This window comes from Lycium barbarum, chromosome 5 (assembly GCF_019175385.1).
Source record: "Lycium barbarum isolate Lr01 chromosome 5, ASM1917538v2, whole genome shotgun sequence".
NCBI lineage: Eukaryota > Viridiplantae > Streptophyta > Magnoliopsida > Solanales > Solanaceae > Lycium > Lycium barbarum.
In genome coordinates, this window is record NC_083341.1 from 81,007,450 (window position 1) to 81,028,737 (window position 21,288).

Sequence of the window (21,288 nt, forward strand, 5' to 3'; positions counted from 1 at the left end):
GGAAGAGAATATCCTTTTAGAGAAAATTAAAAGGGAAGAAATAAAAAAAATTGTTTTCTTCCCGATTTAGCCATAATTTTTTTTTTCCTTATTTCAACTTCAATTTGAAATATTATTTTGCCAATCAATATATGTTTATACATTATTTCAATCAATAGGATGTTTTTACATTACTTCAATCAAATATTGTCCAAACATCTTGGTCTCCAAATTTATAAGGTAGTAGTCCAACTTACTCACTCTCTATCATTATAATTTTACATGCATACGAAGCATATAGTTCTATACTTATTAACCAATATAATTGTCACTAAGGTAATTATACCATGTTGCATTTCAGCATTGAAGTTTATACAATTATCTTAATTTTATAGGGATATGTACTCTCTTTTAAAGGTTGTGAAGAAACTAAACTTAAAATTCTAATAGAGTATTTAAGAACATCAATTACACCACCAAATAGACTCCTTTATTTACTTTCTAATACTTTAAAAGATAAATTATTCATAAGTCATCTTTGTTGACCCAACTTCACATCACTTTGGTTTAGGATTCTACTCATATCAAAAGCTATTCCATCTTTTATCTGTTTCGAAAAATTAACTTAAATAGTCATCTTTTCAAAAAAAAAAAAAAAAAAACCAATAAGGTATAAATAGTCGCTCCACTAAAAATAATTGGCAAATATATAATATATGTATATAATTAACTTGCAGGTTTAAATATAAAAATAAATATCTTTACCCAAAATATATATATACAAAAATTTATGCGACACTTTTTGTTTTCGAAATTCAAACTATATAAATACTGCTAAATATTTTCATATTGACATGGGAAGAATAACAACTTATACAGTAGTATTTTTTGTATAATTTTTTAATTTAAATTATCGATCTAATTCAATTTAACCTTAAAAATTAGTTAACTCAACATTCGTAAAATAAAAAATATCACATAAATTGAGACGGAATAAAAAACAAAAATTTCAATATCCAAAAAAACACCCTGTTGCCCTCCAGGGCCGCGGGGGAGGGGGGGGGGGGGGGTGGGTCCGTTATGTATAAATAGGTCTCCCGCTTCTGTTGGATTTGCATATCATACTCTTTACTTTCTCTCTGTTGCTCTGCCTCTGCTCCACCTACCCCACTTTAATCACTTAGGTATCTTTGCTGACTCTCTGTTGCTCTGCCTCTGCTCCACCTACCCCACTTTAATCACTTAGGTATCTTTGCTGACTCTTTGTTGCATGCAACTTCATATTTTTGTTGCAAAATTTTCAATTGTTTCTTTCTTTATTAGATCTGATAGTAAATCACGTAAGACATCTTTAAATCAATAATTTTTCATGTGGATCATTTGAGCCTTTTTTTTTGGGATCTAATATCTTGTCTTTTTTCAACTGAATTTGTTGTTTGCACTCATTTTGCTTTGAAGGAAATATAGAGAAGAAAGAAAAATGGTTTTTAGAATCCCTTCTTCTTTTAGTTCCTTAGCTAGTTTTAGCTCATGCTCGCTCATCATGTTCCTTATGAGACATTTGATAAAATTGGAAAGATGCAGAGAAGATTAAAAATATGGACCCTATGCAAAGATGACACACGTAAAGAAAAGGCCCAAATCTTTATTAATAGAGGGGGGTGTGTTCGCTACGAAGGAAAATGTTTTCTTGAAAAATAAGTGGATTTGTTATTTATTTTTTAGTGTTTGGTAAGTAAACAAAATAATATTATCCCAATCATTTGTACGTCATCTAGCCAAAAAGGAAGCCTGGTGCACTAAACTCCTGCTACGTGCGGGGTTTGGGGAAGAGCCGGATCAATAGGGTCTATTCTGCGCAGTCTTACCCTGCATTTCTGCAAGAGGCTATAGAAAGGAAAATCAACTTAGAGTGTCATCATTGACCTTTACTATAGATGACAATGATAGTGGCAGATATGAGGTAGCTGAGGCTAGTACATATTGTAATTTAATGGCCTTAAGAATTAGCTAAAATTTCCAATTGTGACTTGTAGCACTGCCCCTTTAAATGCCCCTACTCCCTTCATCGTCTGTCCTATTATTCCTAAATTTGGTCACGTCTCACATTAAGTAGTTATTCCGATTTGTTGAAGACAACTCATGCTAATCCTATGATTTGGTAACCATACGTAGCAGTAATTTTAGGTGACGCTTTCCTAATATATTTGTAGCTGTGCATATTTCTGTTGATAGAGAGAGAATTCTGATTTGTCTTGATTGAAACAGACTACTATTCACATATATCACTAACGATGGCTCCAGCAACTGCAGAATCAATCAAGCCTAGAGGTAACACATTTGTTCTTTTTGCTCATCGCTTAGAAATTTATAGCTCATTTCTTTAATCTCTCAGCATAATGGATATAGAACTGTTGTAATTTCAATATGAGCCACTTCTCTTGTTGCTTTTGGTTACCGTGTTATTAAAAGCTTGATGATAAGAAATAGATCTTTAATTTGGTCCTGGAGTGAAGCACATGACTTTGTTCATTTTTTTTTTTTTCTGTCCGAACTTTTATTTCAAAACTAAAACCCATTGCTGGATGTAACTTTAGTTTTCCATTTATGTTTTAACTTCTGTTTTCAAGAATATCATTAATCTGTGTTTTAGTTTTGAACCATACATGTGAAAACTTTCAAATGCATATTTCAACAATGCATTTGTAGTTGAGGCATTTAGAGTGGAAAGGCTCTTTTGATGTTTGTTATCTTAATTAGGGAGTCAAAAATTGGCAAGTACATCTTTTTTTTACCTTAACTATGACATTTCTACTGGAGCTCCAATACCTAGAAACAGTTTTTTTTCTTTCAGTGAATGCCTCTTAGTAGTTGCTTGTTATTGTACCCTTTTCTGAAAAAATTGACACCAAAAGTTGTTGTATACCCAGGGTTATTTACATTTTGCTCTCTATTTCAGGAGCACAAGGCTCCTTAGATTCTAGTTTCTCATTATTGCTTATTCTTTATGCTTTTGTTGAACAGATGTTTGTGTTGTTGGTGTTGCCCGTACCCCGATGGGGGCCTTCCTCGGCTTCCTTTCATCAGTTTCAGCGACTAAACTTGGATCAATCGCCATTGCTGGTAGGACTCTAAACTAATTTGACATAATTCGTTCATTATAGAGAACCACTGTCAAATGGCAATTTGAATTTCTTTGAAATTTTATTGATCTCTCTTCTTAATGCATCTTTAGGTGCTCTCAAGAAAGCAAATGTTGACCCATCACTTGTAGAAGAAGTTTTCTTTGGAAATGTCCTCAGCGCAAACTTGGGGCAGGCTCCAGCTCGTCAAGCAGCATTGGGTGCAGGGATACCCAATACAGTGATTTGTACTACAGTTAACAAAGTTTGTGCATCTGGAATGAAAGGTGTGCACTGTCTAGTAGCAATAAATACATCATTTCCTACAGTACCTAGCATCCTTTATACATACAACTGTAACAAGGGCCAGGAAGACGGGACTAGTTGTAACTTAATGTTACTATATATGTCTTTGCAGCAACTATGTTTGCAGCACAAAGCATACAGTTGGGAATCAATGACGTTGTTGTGGCTGGTGGAATGGAAAACATGTCTAATGTCCCTAAGTACATTGCAGAAGCAAGGTTTGTCTTCTTCAAAAGTTTAGCTAGCACTGTTTAAACTTTGTCTCTCCACCCTCCTCCCCAAAAGAAAAAAGAACAGTGAAAAAGAGTAAGAGAGAAGAAATAATTATTGAAGTCACAACTGTAAGGAGAATAAATGTCCTTTTCCCAATTCTTTGTCACATACCTACTCGAGGATGTTTCAGTGTAACGTATACAGTGCCCATGTTCCCATTGTCTGATCTTACCTTGAACATGTCCTGTTCTTAAACGGAACAACAAGCTTAATGAACACTCGAACAGCGAGCCTGTGTTGCTGTTTTAATTTTCTATTCCTTTCACTTCTAATCTTCCATGTCTTCACATAAGTCATTTCTGAGATCTGCTCTTTGTGCACCATGTGCATTTTGGATCTTACCCCCTTCCCCCAGGGTTTTATATTGTAAATGCTTTGTTCCATGTGGTAGACTTGCTTGCTGCCCACTTCTATCTTGGTTAACATTGTTCTTCAATTATTTAATGGCCTAAACTGGCACACTTGCAGGAAGGGATCTCGTCTAGGTCATGACAGTCTTGTTGATGGAATGCTTAAAGATGGTTTGATGGATGTCTATAATGATTGTGGTATGGGAGTTTGTGCTGAAATATGTGCAGAGAATCACAAAATCACAAGAGAGGAGCAGGTTTGTCTTCACAGTTCTTTTTATGTGGATAATATAGCTTCACTAACCATCATATGACTTTGATGTAAACTGGCATACCAAAGTGTTGTCATATATTGGGTTATCTTCCCTGTTTACTTTCTATTGTTTGTTGTTGTTGTCTAGTTGTTGATTCTACCGTTTAAAGACATCTCTTTGTGAGAAAAGATTCAAGTGATACATTGCATCCACCCCCTCTGTCTGTTTCGTGAAGTTGGACAATTCAGATTTATGTTCTTTTGTCTGCGCCTTTATCACACTACTCATTTGTGGAAAAACTTTATCTCTTTGTTTCATCCATTTGTTTTCAAGTGTTTGCATGCCTGATTAAAATATGCTGAGAAGTCTTTTCAAAAATCTTATGGGAGTTAATTTCTTATGTCTGAACAATATTTTTGCAGGATAACTTTGCAGTTCAAAGTTTTGAACGCGGTATTGCTGCACAGGAAGCTGGTGCTTTTACATGGGAAATTGTGCCGGTAACATAACTAGATATTTGTTGCTAGATAGAGCTCATTGTTAAAGTAAAAAAGGTTCCTTGCAGTTTGTTTTATCACCGTTTAAATCATTTTCTGGGGAATTTCAGGTTGAGGTGCCCGGTGGAAGAGGAAAACCATCCACCATTGTTGATAAGGATGAAGGTTTAGGGAAGGTGAGTACATATATTGCAAGCAAGACTAAAATACCATAGATGTCTTTGTCCTTTACATCTTCCCTTGAGGTGTTTCAACGAATTTACCGACACAAAAACCTAATCCTGTGTGATGAGAGAACAGGAATGCAACAAAAGGAGTTATTTCCTGAAAATTGAATGCTAAATTTCTTATCAATACATTCATCATCTTTTTGACGTGAAGAAGGAAATGAATTTCGTTTTTTAGTGCAGTATCTGCCTTTCAAATACTAGAATGATCAAAGAGATGAATTTATTTTCTTGGTAGTTAAAACACGTTAAACATACATTAATAGAGGTTTTACAACGCCTATAATATCCTGCCATAGAACTTCAAAGCTATCAGCTTTACATCGCCCATATATTTTTTCTATCTTTGCCAGTTTGATGGTGCAAAATTGAGGAAACTCCGACCAAGTTTCAAGGAAAAAGATGGTACTGTGACTGCTGGTAACGCTTCTAGCATAAGGTTTGTGAGTTACGTGCATCATTTTCTTTTCTTTCAGTTCTTTCATTTATAAATATAGAGCTGTGTGTTACCTAAATTTAAATGCACTATATCCTTTTCTAATATTTCTTAACTGCCCTGAAATTTACTTGCACTATGTCATGCTATCTGAATATACTGATCCCCCCAAAAAATAGGTTTCAAAATGGATTTCTTGTACTTATAGCAATAGTAGTATATCTGTTACCCTTATAGGTCCCTCAAAAGAAGTGAACTTTTTCTTTGCATCCTTAGGGTTGTCGCGAGCTGTAGTTTATGTCATCTTCTACCTGCCTTAGGAACTAGTTTCTAAAACGTGGCAACCATTGGCTCCTTTCCTCTTTTCCATGTGAAATATTGCCAAAAACAGTAGATTAGCAGTATTTGATTTTTGAAGAAATTCTTTGTTCAATTCTTATAATCCATTAGGAATAACTGGTTTTGCAATATTTTGAATTAATTGGCAAGTGAATATTTTCCTTTACAGTGATGGTGCTGCTGCACTGGTCTTAGTAAGTGGAGAAAAAGCTGTAAAGCTTGGACTAGATGTGATTGCAAAGATCACAGGATATGCAGATGCTGCTCAGGTACTTTTATATATGAATTGAAAAAAAAAAAGAATCTCTTAACCTCCCATGTATGAATATTGAGAAATTAGCATGTAGAAATTTTAATTTTTCTCTTAGGTATTACATTCTTGTCGCTTAAATTCAACTAACTGTGCAGGAACCTGAACTATTTACAATTTCACCTGCTAAAGCAATTCCAAAAGCCATCAAGAGTGCTGGTTTAGAGGCTTCTCAAATTGATTACTACGAAATTAATGAAGCATTTGCGGTATGCCCTTTTTCGTAGTTCTTTTAAACTAGCTTGCTTTCAATTGTGTGAATACTTCCTTAACAGACACTAATTGCAGGTAGTAGCTCTTGCAAATCAAAAGCTGCTTGGTCTTAATCCAGTGAGCTCTCTCTCTCTCTCTCTCTCTCTCTCTCTCTCTCTTCTAAATATCTTAAATTTCTTGAACTTTGAGAAAATTAGACTGGATCGGTTCTTCTTTAGAGAAACTATTTGGATTATCCATTCATATGAAAACAGATAAAGTATGCAGATCTTAAAACATTTCTATTATTTGCTTAGCGGTACATAATCTAGTGTAGAAAATGATCATGGTCCTGAAGTATCCTCTTGAATTGTTCTTTCAGGAAAAAATTAATGTACATGGTGGAGCTGTTTCTTTGGGGCATCCTCTTGGGTGTAGTGGAGCTCGTATATTGGTTACTCTACTTGGGGTATGTGCAACTAGACCGGATACATCACTATTACTGAAGTTAAATTCTAAACCTTAGGAACGCTGGTGCCTTCCCTCATCCCCTGATATTTTGCTACTTTTTTTGGTTGTGAACTGTAAGTTAAATGATCTATGAAAAGTCTCAACTCTCACTTTTTGGTCTCAGTAATGCAGTTCGAGATTTATAGTTCGAGGACTGTTACTTTTCATACTCTGATGTGATCATATATTTGTTTCAAGGTTCTTGAAGATTAATTAACATTTATTTTGCATCTACTTTTCCAATGGAATGTTGCAGGTATTGAGACAGAAAAGTGGCAAATACGGAGCTGCTGGTGTTTGCAATGGAGGAGGAGGTGCCTCGGCCCTTGTTGTAGAACTTATGTAATACATTTCTTCTGTCGTTGGTAAGTCCTGACATAGGAAATTTCTTTTCATTAAGTCTTACCTACATGACACTGCATATTGCCATACTTCGAGTGAAATTTATGGATTATATAGGATGTTCTTGATAGATTAGACTTTCATGCGAGAAAAGTGTTAACGGGACAACTGTGGTGTGAGAACTAGAGGAATTTTTAATGAATGTAAGAGACTATCACTGAAATGACCAACACAGAGAAATGTTAACCAGATTGTTCATGTGGTTCTTCTCCTATTCTTAGAGCGTAATAAGCTTATGTAACTCAACAAATATTTTTGAAAAGCCAGCAGTGGAATCTGCTCAAGGTTTAACTATCTTATATTCAAGTCCAACTACATAAAACAACTTTAGCATCCAAAGATGCTTTTTTAACAAGGGTACCTTCAAATTAACCACCTCTATCAGGTAGCGATTTTCCTCATTAGTCATTCACCATGAAACATGAGTTTAGCTCAAGGGCAAAGCGTAACGATTCACTTTTTTTTTTGCTCTTCCGCATGGATTGAAAGTTGCTGTCATATCAGTAGTCTTTGCCTAATGTTTGATGCATCTTATACGATGAAATTGCACTATTTCGATCAAACATAGAGTCAGACTGCTAGGAAGGATAATAATTTTTTAGCAAGGTGATCATGTTACGTTGCCATCTCTATCGTCTCCGCTCCTCATTCCTTTATGGAGTAATAGAAGGGAAAGCAGAAGTTTGCTTGCACTAGTTGTCTTATGTCAGCTGCTAATTCCATTGCAGGTTAGTATTGCGAGCTAGTTACAAGAGATGGAGCTTCAATGGATTAGATTGACTAGTTGGGTGCTTTTAAGTAGTGAAGATTGTGAAATTTTCTTATGTTCTTTCAGACAATTGTACTCTTCACATATAAATGCAATAGTGATTACTTTCTTAAAGAAATATGAATATGACAGATATCATCAAGCCCCTCACCCCCTCTTAGACTTAAACCATCCTCGAGTTCCGATTTTCCTGTTGCATTCTGAAAATAACTTCTCCAGGACATTCTTTTCAATACTTTTGAATTGATCAAAGGGCACACATGTTGCTGCAAGTATTCTCTTTACCAGTATTCATTAGGATTTAGGAACAAGGTTGGGAGCAAAGTCAGGGTTAGGTTTTCGAGTTTATGTGTTTTGTATTTTAGAAAATGCAGCGTATTGAGTTTTTAATATATTATTTATACATATTAAGTAGATTTTTAAATATAAATACATGATTTGAGCCAAAGTTATTGAGTTATGCCGAACCAATTGAGTTCTGCACTTCTGCCGAATTTGTAGGTGAAGCTGTTGCTTTGCCCCTGGTTGGGAGGCTGTGACAATTATGGTAAGCCAACCACGGAAAAAATGAAGGAAAAATCAACCCCCATGACTAAGTAAGACCTTATATTGCTAAACATATAAGTATTTTTCCTTATTTACCAAACATAGGTTTTACATTTTGTAGCATATTCGAATGTAAGGTGCCCAAGACCCTGTAGATATTCCTCTGTTTTTCTGTTCACTGTTTTGTCCCTATAATCTATCTCTATCCGTCTGATTGTGTGTATGTTCGCAAATTCCCATTTTTTTTTTTTTTTAAAACTGGTAACTTTGTATTCCTTAGCATTAAGGGATTTACTGGCCACCTCCGAAAAGAGAGCTACATGGTGATAATAATTACAGAAGTCCTGTGAAATCCACTATTTGTAATGCATTCTCTATACTGTTTTCTTTACACCAAAAACATAAAGAACTAATACAATTCCATTTGATCAATGTATCGTTGTATTTGATCAATGCATCATGCCTATCTCTAATAACATCCCCCTTCTGAATGCTCTCTATGCCCTTTCTCCTAAGAATGACGTTGTGTGTCTACCAGTCTATAACAATGCAAAGCAAATTAAATCCTATGACATTTTGTTACCACGGAAGAGTTTATTTTATTAGATTTTGCATGAAGGACAAAAAAAACATAAACCTCAAAGACAGAAGACCTATAATTACTGACTTAACAACAAAGACTATTACATAATCGACCAAATTAAAAGACTCAATAACTGCACTGGTAAATCCTCCTCCAAACACTTGTTCCAAATTCAAGAACTCTAGTTTGCATTATTACATTAATGAGTTCCAGAACTCTCCCCCTCATCTGGCTTGGGGACAACATTCAAGTCAAATTTGGATCGCTCGGCCAGAATGTAACTTTTTGCTTCTTTTTTTATGTTATCCCACTGCAACTTGAGTGCTACCAACTGCTCCAATCTGTGTTTACCAGGCGGTATTTCTGAATCAGGGTACAAGATCTTAAACCTTCTTTTTCGACTTTCTTCCTCCTCGTTCACTACTTGTAATTCTTCACATATGTTATCAAATGCCTGAAAGACATTTGATTTTGCGACATCAAGTTGGGGATTATCTAGTTTCCATTGGAGAAATTTGTCAATTATTTTTTCTATACTAATGGAGCCATAGGAATATGGCTTTCCACTAGGTGAAAAGAGAAGAACACCAACATCTGCTTCTGCCAAAGTTGAAAGCTCATCTGCTTTCTTGAACAAGCTCGCTTTTCTTTTTGAAAAAGCAACATAGCGTGCTTCTTTAGATTCAACCAACTTCATTTCAATCTTTTGCTTACCTCTACTCACCTTCCTTTCCATTGCAAAAAGAAAACTCTTAAAAAAAAATTCAGTAGATGTTTTGGCTTAAGTCTGAACAATATTGAGAGGAACACTCATGTAATTTATAGTTGATGCACGACTTTGTTTGTCACGCGTATTGTCATGTGTAGTTAATGTATTCATATTATGAAAATCTATTAAGAGATTATCACGAATCCCAATATAATTGTATATTATCTATTCATTGTATTTGCAAATGATAACGCTTAATTGAATCAAAAGACAGAGAAAAATAACCATGCATTAAAATTAATTTACAGAAATATCTAATGTTAATTCTATACTATGACTAAAAAAAGAGTAGATTTCTTTTTTTTTTTTTTTTTTTTTTAAAAAGAAGCTATAACTCTAACTCATGAAACCTTATAAGGTGATTTTACACCTCTAATTAGTTGCATTTATTGTTACTTCGAAAAAGGCTCAAATATACCATCAAACTATCAAAAAAGGCTCATTCATGCCACTCGTTAATAGTTGGTCTAAAAAATGCCACCGCCGTTACCATTTTGGGCCATATATGCCATTACTCACTAACAAACTCTACTACTACTAAATTTTGCCATGTGGTATTATATAAAGCCTTCATTTTACGAGTGACACATATGAGTCATTTCATAGTTCAACGGCTTATTTGAGCTTTTTCCCGATTCCAATATAAACCTCAATCTTTTCTGATTTTATGTAACAAGCTTATAGGGACAATTTGTCCCTTATATTAATAACATTATTATTTTACATGGAAAAATTATGCTCTCTTGTTTAATTGGATTATGAATCTAATCTTATTCTACATCCTTCACAATTTTTACGTACTTTATGACTCTTTAAATATTTAAAAAACATATAAAATTTGTTTAAGAAAAATAAAAAGACGGACACAAAAGAGAGTACACTAATAAGGTGTAGATGAATAAGAAAAGTACATATGAGTGTTACATATTTGAGCCTTCTCCCGATCACTATTAACACCCCAAAATGGTAACAATTGTATACGGTAAAAACCGGACGTATGCAAGATCGGTGATACCGGGGTCCGAGGGTATGACCAAATGGGCACGAGGATGATCGGTCTTTCCTTCAGACTGAGGGGATCGCACCGGATGTGGCTGATCCGAGAAAAGTGAAGTAAATCTGTTGGTTCGGTGCCTCCGGACCAAACTCTGCGTTTCCGTTAGTTCGTTTTCTCCAAGTCAAGTTCTCGTGGCCGTTAGTCCGGTTTCTCCATGACCGAATTGATCGTGGCAGTTGGTCTGGTTAACCAGTTGCGGAATCGCCACGCGTCAAGACCGTTCTGTCATTTTGTACTGATCACCGTACGGGTGTCAGACCGTACGATCCTACCTTATCCTTTTAGGGTTTTCTTTATTCTAAAAGGGCTTTGTGTTGTATGTAAGGCCCATGAGGCGAAACTATAAATAGAGGACATTTCCCTACTTTGAGGGGTTAGTTTTTTTGGAGATCTAGAACATTGTAATAGAAAATATATATTAAAGCTATCTCTCTCTCTCTCTCTCTCTCTCTCTCTCTGGTCCGAATCAGTTGCCTTTTTGATTTTGCTTATTTATTTAATACAATTATCTTAATCATCACTATATGCACATTTATCCAAGGCATTAACACGTACATTTACATATACACACTATTGCATACGATTCCATACATATTTCATACGAATCCAAAATAGATTAAAGTTTATCCACATATCCTATACATCACTTAGAAATTTCAGTTGATTACCTAAATCCGGGGTAAACAGTTTGGCGCCCACCGTGGGGCTAGGATAATAGTGGTTTTTTAATCTTAGCCTCTACCTCCTTTTACCCGTTTGACTAAGGGATCGTCTACTAATTTCTACCAAAAAACGGACAAATGGCAAGCAGCGGACAGTTTGGTCATGTCAACAACAACGAGATTTTGGCCGAAAATGAGAACAGTGGGTTATGAGACCTACTAGCAGATCCGATCGACCCAAACTCTGTTGATTCGAGGGAAGGCCTCAACCGGCAGAACACCGTGAACCAGGAGAAAGCCACCTTACCGGCCACTGATCCCTTGAATACTCACAACTCAATTACTTCATCTCGGGCTCAAGGCTGGAAAGTACCCGATGCTCCGGATGAGATTAACTTACGTTTAATTTTTGAAATGTTGCAGGAACAGGGGACTGCTATAGCTGAGCAGAGAGTTGCAATAGCTCAGCTGCAGAGCAAAAATGATAAGGCAGCTCCGGAGAGGTCAAAAGGGGTCACCGAACCGAGGAGGGATGAAAAACGGAGAGTCAAAAGTAATGGATCGGGAGCCGGTTCATCCACCAAAGTTCTGAAGATGCTCGAGACCTTGGCAAAACGGGTAGATTCAACAGAGAAGAGGGCGGAAACGTATAACTCTCGGATGGATCAAATTCCGGGGGCTCTGCCTATTCTAAAAGGGATGGATTCAAAGAGGTACATTCAAAGGCCTTTTCCTCCAAGTGCGGCTCCGAAGTTGATCTCGAAGAGGTTCAAAATACCGGATATCCATAAATATGACGGCACAACGGACTCACAGGAGCATGTGACTTCATACACCTGTGCCATAAAAGGCAATGACGTCGAAGAGGATGAAATTGAGTCCGTGTTGTTGAAAAAGTTTGGGCAAACTCTATCGAAGGGAGCATTGACTCGGTATGACCATTTGCCCGAGCATTCAATCACTTCTTTCGAAATGCTCACGGATGCGTTCATAAAAGCCCATGCTGGAGCTAAAAAGGTGCAGGCTCGGAAGGCGGATTTTTCCGTATAGCCCAAAGGGATGATGAGCTGTTACGTGAATTTGTCAACCGGTTCCAAAGGGAACGGATGGAGCTCCCTCCGGTTCCGGAGGAATGGGCTGCACAAGCTTTTACCAAAGGACTTAATCCTCATAGCTCGACGACCTCGTTCAAACTAAAATAAAATTTGCTGGAATACGAGGCTGTGAACTGGGCAGATGTCCATAATAGATACGAATCAAAGATTCGGGTAGAGGATGACCAACTCAAACTTCCCCCGGGGCCCATAAATATGAGCAAAAGCTCTGAAAGATCGAGGAAAAATTACGAGCCGGAGTCAAGACCATCGAGGGAAAGGTATCGGCCATACTCTTATTCGGAAAAGCCAAGCTTCAGGTCAGAAAAATCAAGGGTTGGTCCCAGTCACTTTTCAAGTAGGGGCAATAAACGGGTCGAACGCCCGACAAACAGTCGAGGCCTCTCATTTAGGAGTGATGTTGGAAGCTCGGCTAGCAACAAAGACTTGCCAAGGATATCGGAGTACAACTTCAATGTCAACACTTCGGACCTCATCTCGGCTATTGGCCGTATCGCAAAAGAAAGATGGCCGAGACCACTAAGATTAGACCCGGGTCAACGGGACCCGAGCGTGATGTGTGAATATCATGGAACCCATGGGCACAGAACTGAGGACTGTCGCCAACTAAGAGAGAAGGTGGCTCGGTTACTGAAGAATGGCCACCTTCGAGAATTCCTGAGTGAATGAGCTAAAAGCCACTACAAGGAAAGGGAATCTCACAAACGGGCCGAACCAGTGGAACCTCAACATATAATCAATATGATAATCAGAGGCACAGACGCTCCTCGAGGACCGGTGATGAAACGAACAAAGGTTTCTATTGTGCGTGAAAAGCGCAGCCGGGATTACGTACTCGAGGGTTCCATCTCTTTCAGCAATGAGGATGCAGAAGGCATCATTCAACCGTACAATGATGCATTGGTAATTTCTATTCTTATTTTTAAATCACAAGTTAAATGCATTTTGATTGACCCAGGTAGCTCGGCCAACATCATCCGGTGGAGAGTGGTTGAACAGCTAAGGCTACTCGATCAGATTGTACCGGTTGCCCGAGTACTCAGTGGGTTCAATATGGCAAGTGAAACCACGAAGGGGGAGATTTCTTTTCCGGTCAACATTGACGGCACCATTCAACAGAGGGTGTTCTATGTCATCGAAGGGGATATGAAGTATAATGATGCTTGGAAGACCATGGATTCATAGCATGAGGGCGGTGCCATCTATACAACATCAGCTGTTGAAATTCTCGACCCCGGAGGGGATAAAAACTATTCGAGGTGAACAACCCGCTGCCAGGGAGATGTTCGCGGTCGAGGAAACGCCACTCTTTCCTAAAAAATCGGATCTGAAGGATGATGAATCACTCAGAGGCAAGGACGCTCAATAGCAATTAAAGGGTATGGGTTCGACAGCGGAGCAGAAGGGGTCGGACCCGAGGAATGAAGAGGATGATTTCGGCATACCCAGATCGTTCGTCTTACCGGATGACTCGGATGCAACCAAATCTACCGTAGAGGAGCTGGAGCAAGTCATCTTGTTCGAATATCTATCGGATAGAAAGGTATACCTAGGCACCGGGTTAACCTCGGAGCTCAGGAACAAGTTAGTTAAATTTCTTCAAGCTAATGCCGATTGTTTTGCATGGTCCCATATAGATATGACAGGTGTGCCACCAGAAGTGACAACTCACAAGCTCAGCCTTAACGGGAGATTTCCCCCGGTGAAGTAGAAAAGGAGGCCTATGGCAGAGGGGAGAGAATTTCGTGTGGGAGGGGGGGGGGGGGGGGGGGGGGAGGGGGAGGGGGTGGTTTTTTCGGTTGTAGAGAATGAATGGGAAGTGGGAGGGGTGAATTGAATTCACCCCAGTTTTAAAAGTAGTCGCCGCTGCGGTTGTGGATTTACCGCTGCAGCGGTACCGCTATAGCGGTCATCTGACCGCTGTAGTGAGCCGCATTTTTTTCCAGCTCTGTTGAAATTTTTCTTTCCATGATGATAACGCGAAATCCTGCCTCCTATGATGTAATGTCCAGGAGCGTGACCATTACCTCACCCCACGCCGTTCGGGGATGAACGGTAGTTTAATTGCTATCTGGTGTAATGACCCGTCCGGTCGTTATTTAATACTTTGCGAACTCATACCCAATCTAGGTGTATGATCTTAAATAGTAAGCCCCATGGGGGGTATAAAGGATTGATAGTGGGAAAAATCAGTTTCGAAAAAAGTTAAAAGTTATGGGTCCGGGGCAAGAGATGGACCGCTATAGCGGCAGCGGTCTCGCTAGAGCGAAGAGACGCCCGCTGCGCCAGTAGACGCTTTTTTCTATACTTAGTTTTATATTTCACCCTCCTTTTTAATAAATGACCCTCCAAGGCTGCTATTAGGTTTTCACAAGAAGAAAAACCCTTGACAACAAGAGAAAAGGTTTTTCCAATAGTCTTCACATTTTTCCCCACAACTATCATCTCTCATGGATTCGGATAAAGGCTAGGAGGGCGAGTAATACCTGGAAATTCAAGTAGCTGTACGTTGTTACGGTTCGCTTTTACGCGGGTTAAGGCATAAAAGTTACTACGAGGTTGTTGGCGCTCTAATTGAATTTTAGTAATTTTAGAGTCGCCACCTAATTTATTATGGAAAACTAGGAAAACCGGGTTTAAAGATTTTTCAAAAATAAGTAAAAATCTTTTGGACTAAAGTTCGAGGTAAGGATTCTGGTGATCCCCTAGGGAAGGTTTTACGCACGCTAGTATTAAAGATCCGTAGAATACCGTTGACCTACGAGCTTCAATGTGTGATTAATGTATTTATTTGTTTACAAATATTTAATTTTACGCAAAAGATGTCATTTTTATATCATATAATAATTTCAAGGAAAAATTCGGCAAAAAGTCCCCTTATAAAAGGGGTTTTGGTTTTAAAAATCCACATAACTATTCAACTTACTTTGTTGCCGGACTACGACACACTCGGGATTTCTCCCGAGTAGAGTCACTACTATTCTAGTCCTAACAAAATGGGTTTAGTACCTACAGATTTTAATACGTATATATGAAAATATGGAGTATATCTCCGCTTTTTGTACATATATATATATACATATCTATATATGAAAAATACAAGTTTATTATATATAAAAGAAAAATCAGTTCCGCTTTTCATTGTTGAAGCCATAAGTTAATAGTACTCTAAGTCCAAAATCCGTCTTATCCTCATACTTGGTCCGAAATATATTTCAGTCCATTAAAGTTTTGGGCGTTTAGCCCAACAGTAGAAAATGTTATAGTTCAAAAACAATCCATTTCCACCAATTTTCTCAAAACCTCAAGTTTCCAGTTTTTAAACCATTTCCAGATTTTGTTCAAATATCAAAATGCCTCAAGACCCGTTTACCATCAAAATAAACCACATTTCCCATTTTTTCATCCAAATTCGTTCCTTAGCTCAACATCAAACTCACAAATAATCAAAGCCAATGGGCTGAAGGCCCAAAATCATTTTTTCACCTCTTTTAGAGTAAATTGTTTCCAGATTTTTTCTTGCCAAAGGTCCAAAATTGCCACTTAGCCGTTTGAGGAAAACCATTCACCTTATCCCTAAAAAAATGTAGATTTAATTGTTAAACTTTTAGCAAAATCAGATTGAGTACCAATTTTAGTTGTGCAAAACTAGAATTAACGGAGTTTGAAAATATTTTGAGCGACTTCCTAATATACTAAACGTGGATTTCTTAAGTTCTACACATGCATAGGGGTTTCACTATTTACATGTTTGATACATATATAACATATATACATGTCAAAATAGAGAGGAGAAGGAAAGTATTTTTTTTTTCAAACTGATGGGCCTACCCAAGCCCATCAGTGCCATTTTCACCCATTGGCTGGGCCTTCCAATACAAATATTTGCTTCCCTTTCCATTTCTTTAGCGGACTCGATCCAAGAGAAAGAGGCTGGGCCTTAGGCCCAACAAGTCTTGAATGCAAGAGATGGCCAGAATGGCCCAGAATTGGTTCCCATGAAGCACATAAGAATTTTAGGATTAATATTCGTCTAAGTAAGGATACTAAATCACAAAACAATTTATGTTCAAACCAAACAAGGGAATAAACTAAACAAGCGGATCATTAAGTGATAACATGGTTTTTCAGATGGGACAGCGTAAGGCCCGAAATGATAAGAAAAATCCCAAAGCCCACCTGGGCCATTTAACCAGATTCAGAAAGAAAGGGAAAATACTCAGCCCAAGTTACAGAATTCGTTTAAAATGCTAGAGGAGGCCCAGACACTAACCAGAACAGCGGGCCTAAGAGACTAAGCTGACACAAATATGGGCTCATATTCATAAGTGGCAAGAGTGATATACCTTAAGCATACTGAATATATCCACTTCTATACACCTGTGAGGGTATAAAGGTGAATATACTTTGTATAGTTTGGTATATCACCTAGTATATAGGGAAGAAAACTAATGCATTGAGAGGAGATGAGGAAAAATATACTATTCAAGGTTGTTTTTAACTTATATAAGCCAACAATAACAAATGCAGAGCCCAGAATTGAAGGGTAAATAAACAGACTCACAAGGTGACTTCCTGAAGCAAAAAAAAAAAAATGGACAATGCTAATCAAATAATCATACAGCATCACCAGCCAATGCACCATGGATTTACATACCCATGGAGAGATTAGAACAGCCCAAAAGGGAAAGTTCTTACCCTCTTGTTCCTGATGCCACACAAGACCCAAGGGGTTTTCAGGAACCCCAGGCATGGTTGACACTAGGGAAGGTTGGAGCTTCATCCCTAAGTGCTATTTTGCCTCTCCACTTATGTGTTAGGCTCATAGTATTATGGGAGATGAAGTGTACATACAATGGTGTCAACAAGCAGCCTCTTAATCAATATATTTATATCACTACAAAAGAAAAAGTAATTTGCGGAGGTTGAAAGTTGCGATTCGCGGGGGTTTTAGCCTCCACTAATTGTTTGAGGAGGCTAAATCCCCCGCGAATTGCAACTTTCAACCTCCGCAAATTACCCTTTTTTTTGTAGTGTAGCTAGGTGTATATTTAACAGACTTGGTTATCTTATCATGGACACTAATATCCTATTAAATTCAAACATGACTAATGAAATGCTTAAGTAATCCATTTATTCAGTCAAGACAAACAAGGAATGAACCATAGTTTCATAGATATAGAATTAGTATCTAGCCTATTCATAGCAGCAACACTTAATCAGTTCAGGAAGGCATTTTCCAAACAAGTAACACAAGACATGTAACTGAATTTAAGTAATGAGTGACTAGCCTCCAAAGAGAAACAGTTAATAGCCAAAAAGTGTCACACACAACTTATCAAGTAAGGAGCAGTTTCCAGAACTTGTTTATTTCCCAAAGAAACCAAATTTTAGACCAACTATCACTTGACAACATGAGAAAGTAATAGGAGTGTTACACTTACTTAACAGACCTTAATATACTCAAGTGAACTGCCTAGATATTTAGTCTTAGTTATCTTTGTGGTGAATTAGTAAAGCACAGTTCAAAACCAGTATATCATGAAGGGTAGGTGCTTCATTTTAACCTTAGTGAATAAGTCAGACAAAGTGATTAAGCAAAGCTTCCTAGCAAATTATCATTCACTCAGATTGGACTAACTTATACATCAACACAGCAAATTAGTTTTACCAAAAGAGGTTTGATAGTTCTCAAACAACTCAAAATGTTCCAGTTTTAAAGCCCAATAGGCCAGCTTCAAATTGAGCACTTTTGCCAAAAAAAGACTCCTAACACAAGAGAACAGCTAGGAATCCCAAAGAAAATTCAAAATCCAAACAGATCATCTTTCAGCCAAAAAGTGTTTAACTCTTTTAACAAGAAAAATGCAACCAGGTACAAGATCCAAACAAAGAAAACTGACCAAGTAAGTTAAGCCTGAGTGCTTCACTCTTAAACAGTGTCCCAAATAAAAGAAAGAGTAAAATGGACATTGTTTTAAGCATGGTTATTTACTAGTCTTTGAAAACCTTTTTGAAAATAGAACTCGACCAGAAAAGCAGGAAGTATTGCATATTCATTTAGCTTCAAATTGTTGAGTGGATCATGTAAAAGCACAAAGCTGGACTCAAACAGGGAAAATAGTGGCTGTTCATGAGCCAAGCTGAATCAAAGATCAAACAGAACTGGTTTTTAAACAAGACAAAAGACTCCAAAACATTAACTGAGACTCATTAAAACCAAGTAAGTATTGTGACAGGATAATGAACTTTACAAACATGTTGTGACCAAACATTCTTAAACTATCAGATGTTATCTTGCTTATCATACCTTATCCTAACCAGTTAGCCAAGTAATAACCTTCATTTTTATTCAAATATTATGTGACAGTGTCAAACTCCTGCTTTTGAGTGAATGATTTGTAATCAATTGCATCCTAAAGTCACAAACATCCATCTTGCCACTCAACCACAAAGGAAATAATATAAACTAAAGAGGGACTAATGGTATTCCTCAGATTCCCTTAGACTCGGATCAACATACCTCTTTCAGGCTCATAAGTTAAGAAGTGACTAGGATCCAATATTACAAAAAAAAAAAAAACACTTTCAAACACTTAACAGTTATGTTAAAAGCAAACAGAATTCAAAGACCAAGATACTAGTAGGATAATCATGTCATATTACTTCATTCAAAATGTAGATGACTCAGACTTAGTCAAGTGCCCCAGATTTCATGAATGATTCACACTTCGATCAGTTCGACGCTTTGTCGATGCCTCCGTCCTTTGTCCTCTTCAGCTAAGGCCATCACTGGAAAGTTGAATTTATCGACGCTTCAAAGGACGGTCCGTCGGTCAATCGACGGACCGTCGAATCTTCATTTCTGGGCATTTTTTCCTTTTTTCCTTTGTTTTTGCTTTTAGGCCATCGTATTCCTAAAACACAACAAAAACACATTAAAATGACCCAGACTTACTTGAAAATAACTAAAATTCATAGTAAAAAGGCGTCGAATGTGCCACAAATCCGCCGTACATCAACACCCCCAACTTAGAATCTTTGCTTGTCCTCAAGCAAGTCAAACAAAACAACTACAAAATAAAAACTACAACTATACTAAAATAAAGTAAAAGTATCTACAATGGTGTTTGTTCATCACTACCGGCATGTGCATTTTCAAGTCAACTCCCTCTTTCCTCATTTCAAAACAAAGTTCTTTCATAATAACTTATTAGAATTGACTATGACGCTTCAATCAATGACATCACATTATCAGAAGCATCTATGCATGCGAGTATTCACTATTATGCCCTCACTTAGACCAAAGAATGTCCCACACACAATTTTAAGATAAGAACAGGGACAAGGATAAATGAGAATAGAAAGCACTCACGCTCACAAAGAAGTTCATGATTTACAAGTGCAACTACCATATGCTTGCCTTTAATTTCAATGCCTAACACTTTCGGATGGTTCAGTTGTGATCACTATAGGACTTGTTCTTGGGTTGTAATGTAGGCTCGGGGACGGGTAGGATACCTATTTGGGAATTAGTGACTCTTTCTCCTTGACACTACGCATTCTCACTTTTTGCACGCCCATTCTATTCATTCTTCAACTCATGACTATGAAGTGATTTTATTCTTACTAGAAGTTATAATATTTTTATGAGACAATTGTTTTTTTGTATCACTTTTCTCAAATTTAATCCGCTATAACCCCCAGCTTTAGGCTATTAGCCTCTACTTCACACATATACCACCCCCAACTTAGGTGATTTGCCTCTTTTCTCTCGTAGTGTCAAGGAGGGAACGGGTGCAAAAATGGAATTAATTCATAAAGAGGGGAGAAGGTTTGTTACGGCTAATCAAGAAAAAAAAGTCAAAGGCTCAAAAAGGGGGAACTAATGATATTCATGTAGAATGGGTTTTGGGATTTTTAAGGCTAAAGTGACTATTTACAAGGAAAGCCTATGATCACTTCACAACCAACTATCCTAAGCAATATAGCACAACTTACCAGACAAGTTCTAGATCTATCTATGCCCACAATGAACACAAGAAAGTTCTCACACGCACAATGGCATAAGGATTTGAACACTCAACCCATACACACTTTAATATCTATGATGTCACAAAAAGAACCGTACATGTCAATTCATTACAACTTATGATAAGCAATAAAATTTTGGAGGGGTCAATTTCAAATCATTTCATTTCCAAGTTCAAAAATACCCTTTTCATTCCAAATTGTTCTCAAAATCCATGCCATAAGTTCAAAATGCAACAACCACTAAATTCACAATTACTCTAAGCAAAATTTAACATATATATACATTACAAGGTACATTGGGTTACCCCACCCCCAGCAAAAAGAGGATGCATTATCCGTAATGCATCAAAATCATACCATCACCCAATGGTGGAGGGGCCGACCTGAGTCGCTCTAATCCCGCTGCTGCTGCTGAAGTGTCTCCTCCGCATCAGTACGAATGGAAACCCTCTCTACTACTGGCTCAGTGGACCCAGAAGGTGGAGCTGACTGGCCCTATGACTGCAGGTCCTGAGGAGCTATAGTAATCGGCCCGACTGGTGCTGGGATAACACTG

General features: G+C 37.5%; 2 protein-coding genes and 1 non-coding gene across 6 annotated transcripts; 2 read left to right on the forward strand and 1 right to left on the reverse strand.

Annotated features, from left to right (window-relative positions):
* Positions 1–1,081: 1,081 nt before the first annotated feature.
* LOC132641008 (acetyl-CoA acetyltransferase 2-like) lies at positions 1,082–8,606 on the forward strand. Of its 4 annotated transcripts, none has more exons than XM_060357851.1 (15): positions 1,082–1,225; positions 2,248–2,310; positions 3,004–3,102; positions 3,215–3,388; positions 3,520–3,625; positions 4,149–4,287; positions 4,707–4,784; positions 4,892–4,957; positions 5,362–5,447; positions 5,953–6,052; positions 6,192–6,302; positions 6,382–6,423; positions 6,668–6,754; positions 7,052–7,160; positions 8,468–8,606. In XM_060357851.1, exons 2-14 carry the CDS (start codon positions 2,274–2,276, stop codon positions 7,139–7,141), a joined length of 1,215 nt encoding a protein of 404 aa, XP_060213834.1. In that variant the 5' UTR covers positions 1,082–1,225; positions 2,248–2,273; the 3' UTR covers positions 7,142–7,160; positions 8,468–8,606. The 4 variants fall into 4 exon arrangements, with proteins under 4 accessions (XP_060213834.1, XP_060213831.1, XP_060213832.1 ...); XM_060357848.1 differs by lacking the exon at positions 8,468–8,606 and adding an exon at positions 7,926–8,187; XM_060357849.1 differs by lacking the exons at positions 1,082–1,225; positions 8,468–8,606 and adding exons at positions 2,016–2,166; positions 7,926–8,187.
* Positions 1,525–1,629, forward strand: LOC132642959 (U6 spliceosomal RNA). The gene has a single exon (XR_009583429.1). It is a non-coding gene; the product is annotated as a U6 spliceosomal RNA (small nuclear RNA).
* Positions 8,607–9,294: 688 nt separating the features above from the next.
* On the reverse strand, positions 9,295–9,831 carry LOC132639519 (agamous-like MADS-box protein AGL29). Its single transcript, XM_060355962.1, has one exon. It carries the CDS (start codon positions 9,829–9,831, stop codon positions 9,295–9,297), a length of 537 nt encoding a protein of 178 aa, XP_060211945.1.
* Positions 9,832–21,288: the final 11,457 nt, after the last annotated feature.

Coding starts and splice junctions, on each gene's coding strand:
- LOC132639519 (XM_060355962.1), bottom strand. CDS start 9,831: ATGGAAAGGAAGGTGAGTAGAGGTAAGCAAAAGATTGAAATGAAGTTG.
- LOC132641008 (XM_060357851.1), top strand. CDS start 2,274: ATGGCTCCAGCAACTGCAGAATCAATCAAGCCTAGAG. Junction 3,389..3,519: donor TTGTGCATCTGGAATGAAAG/GTGTGCACTGTC, acceptor ATGTCTTTGCAG/CAACTATGTTTGCAGCACAA. Junction 6,303..6,381: donor AAATTAATGAAGCATTTGCG/GTATGCCCTTTT, acceptor CACTAATTGCAG/GTAGTAGCTCTTGCAAATCA.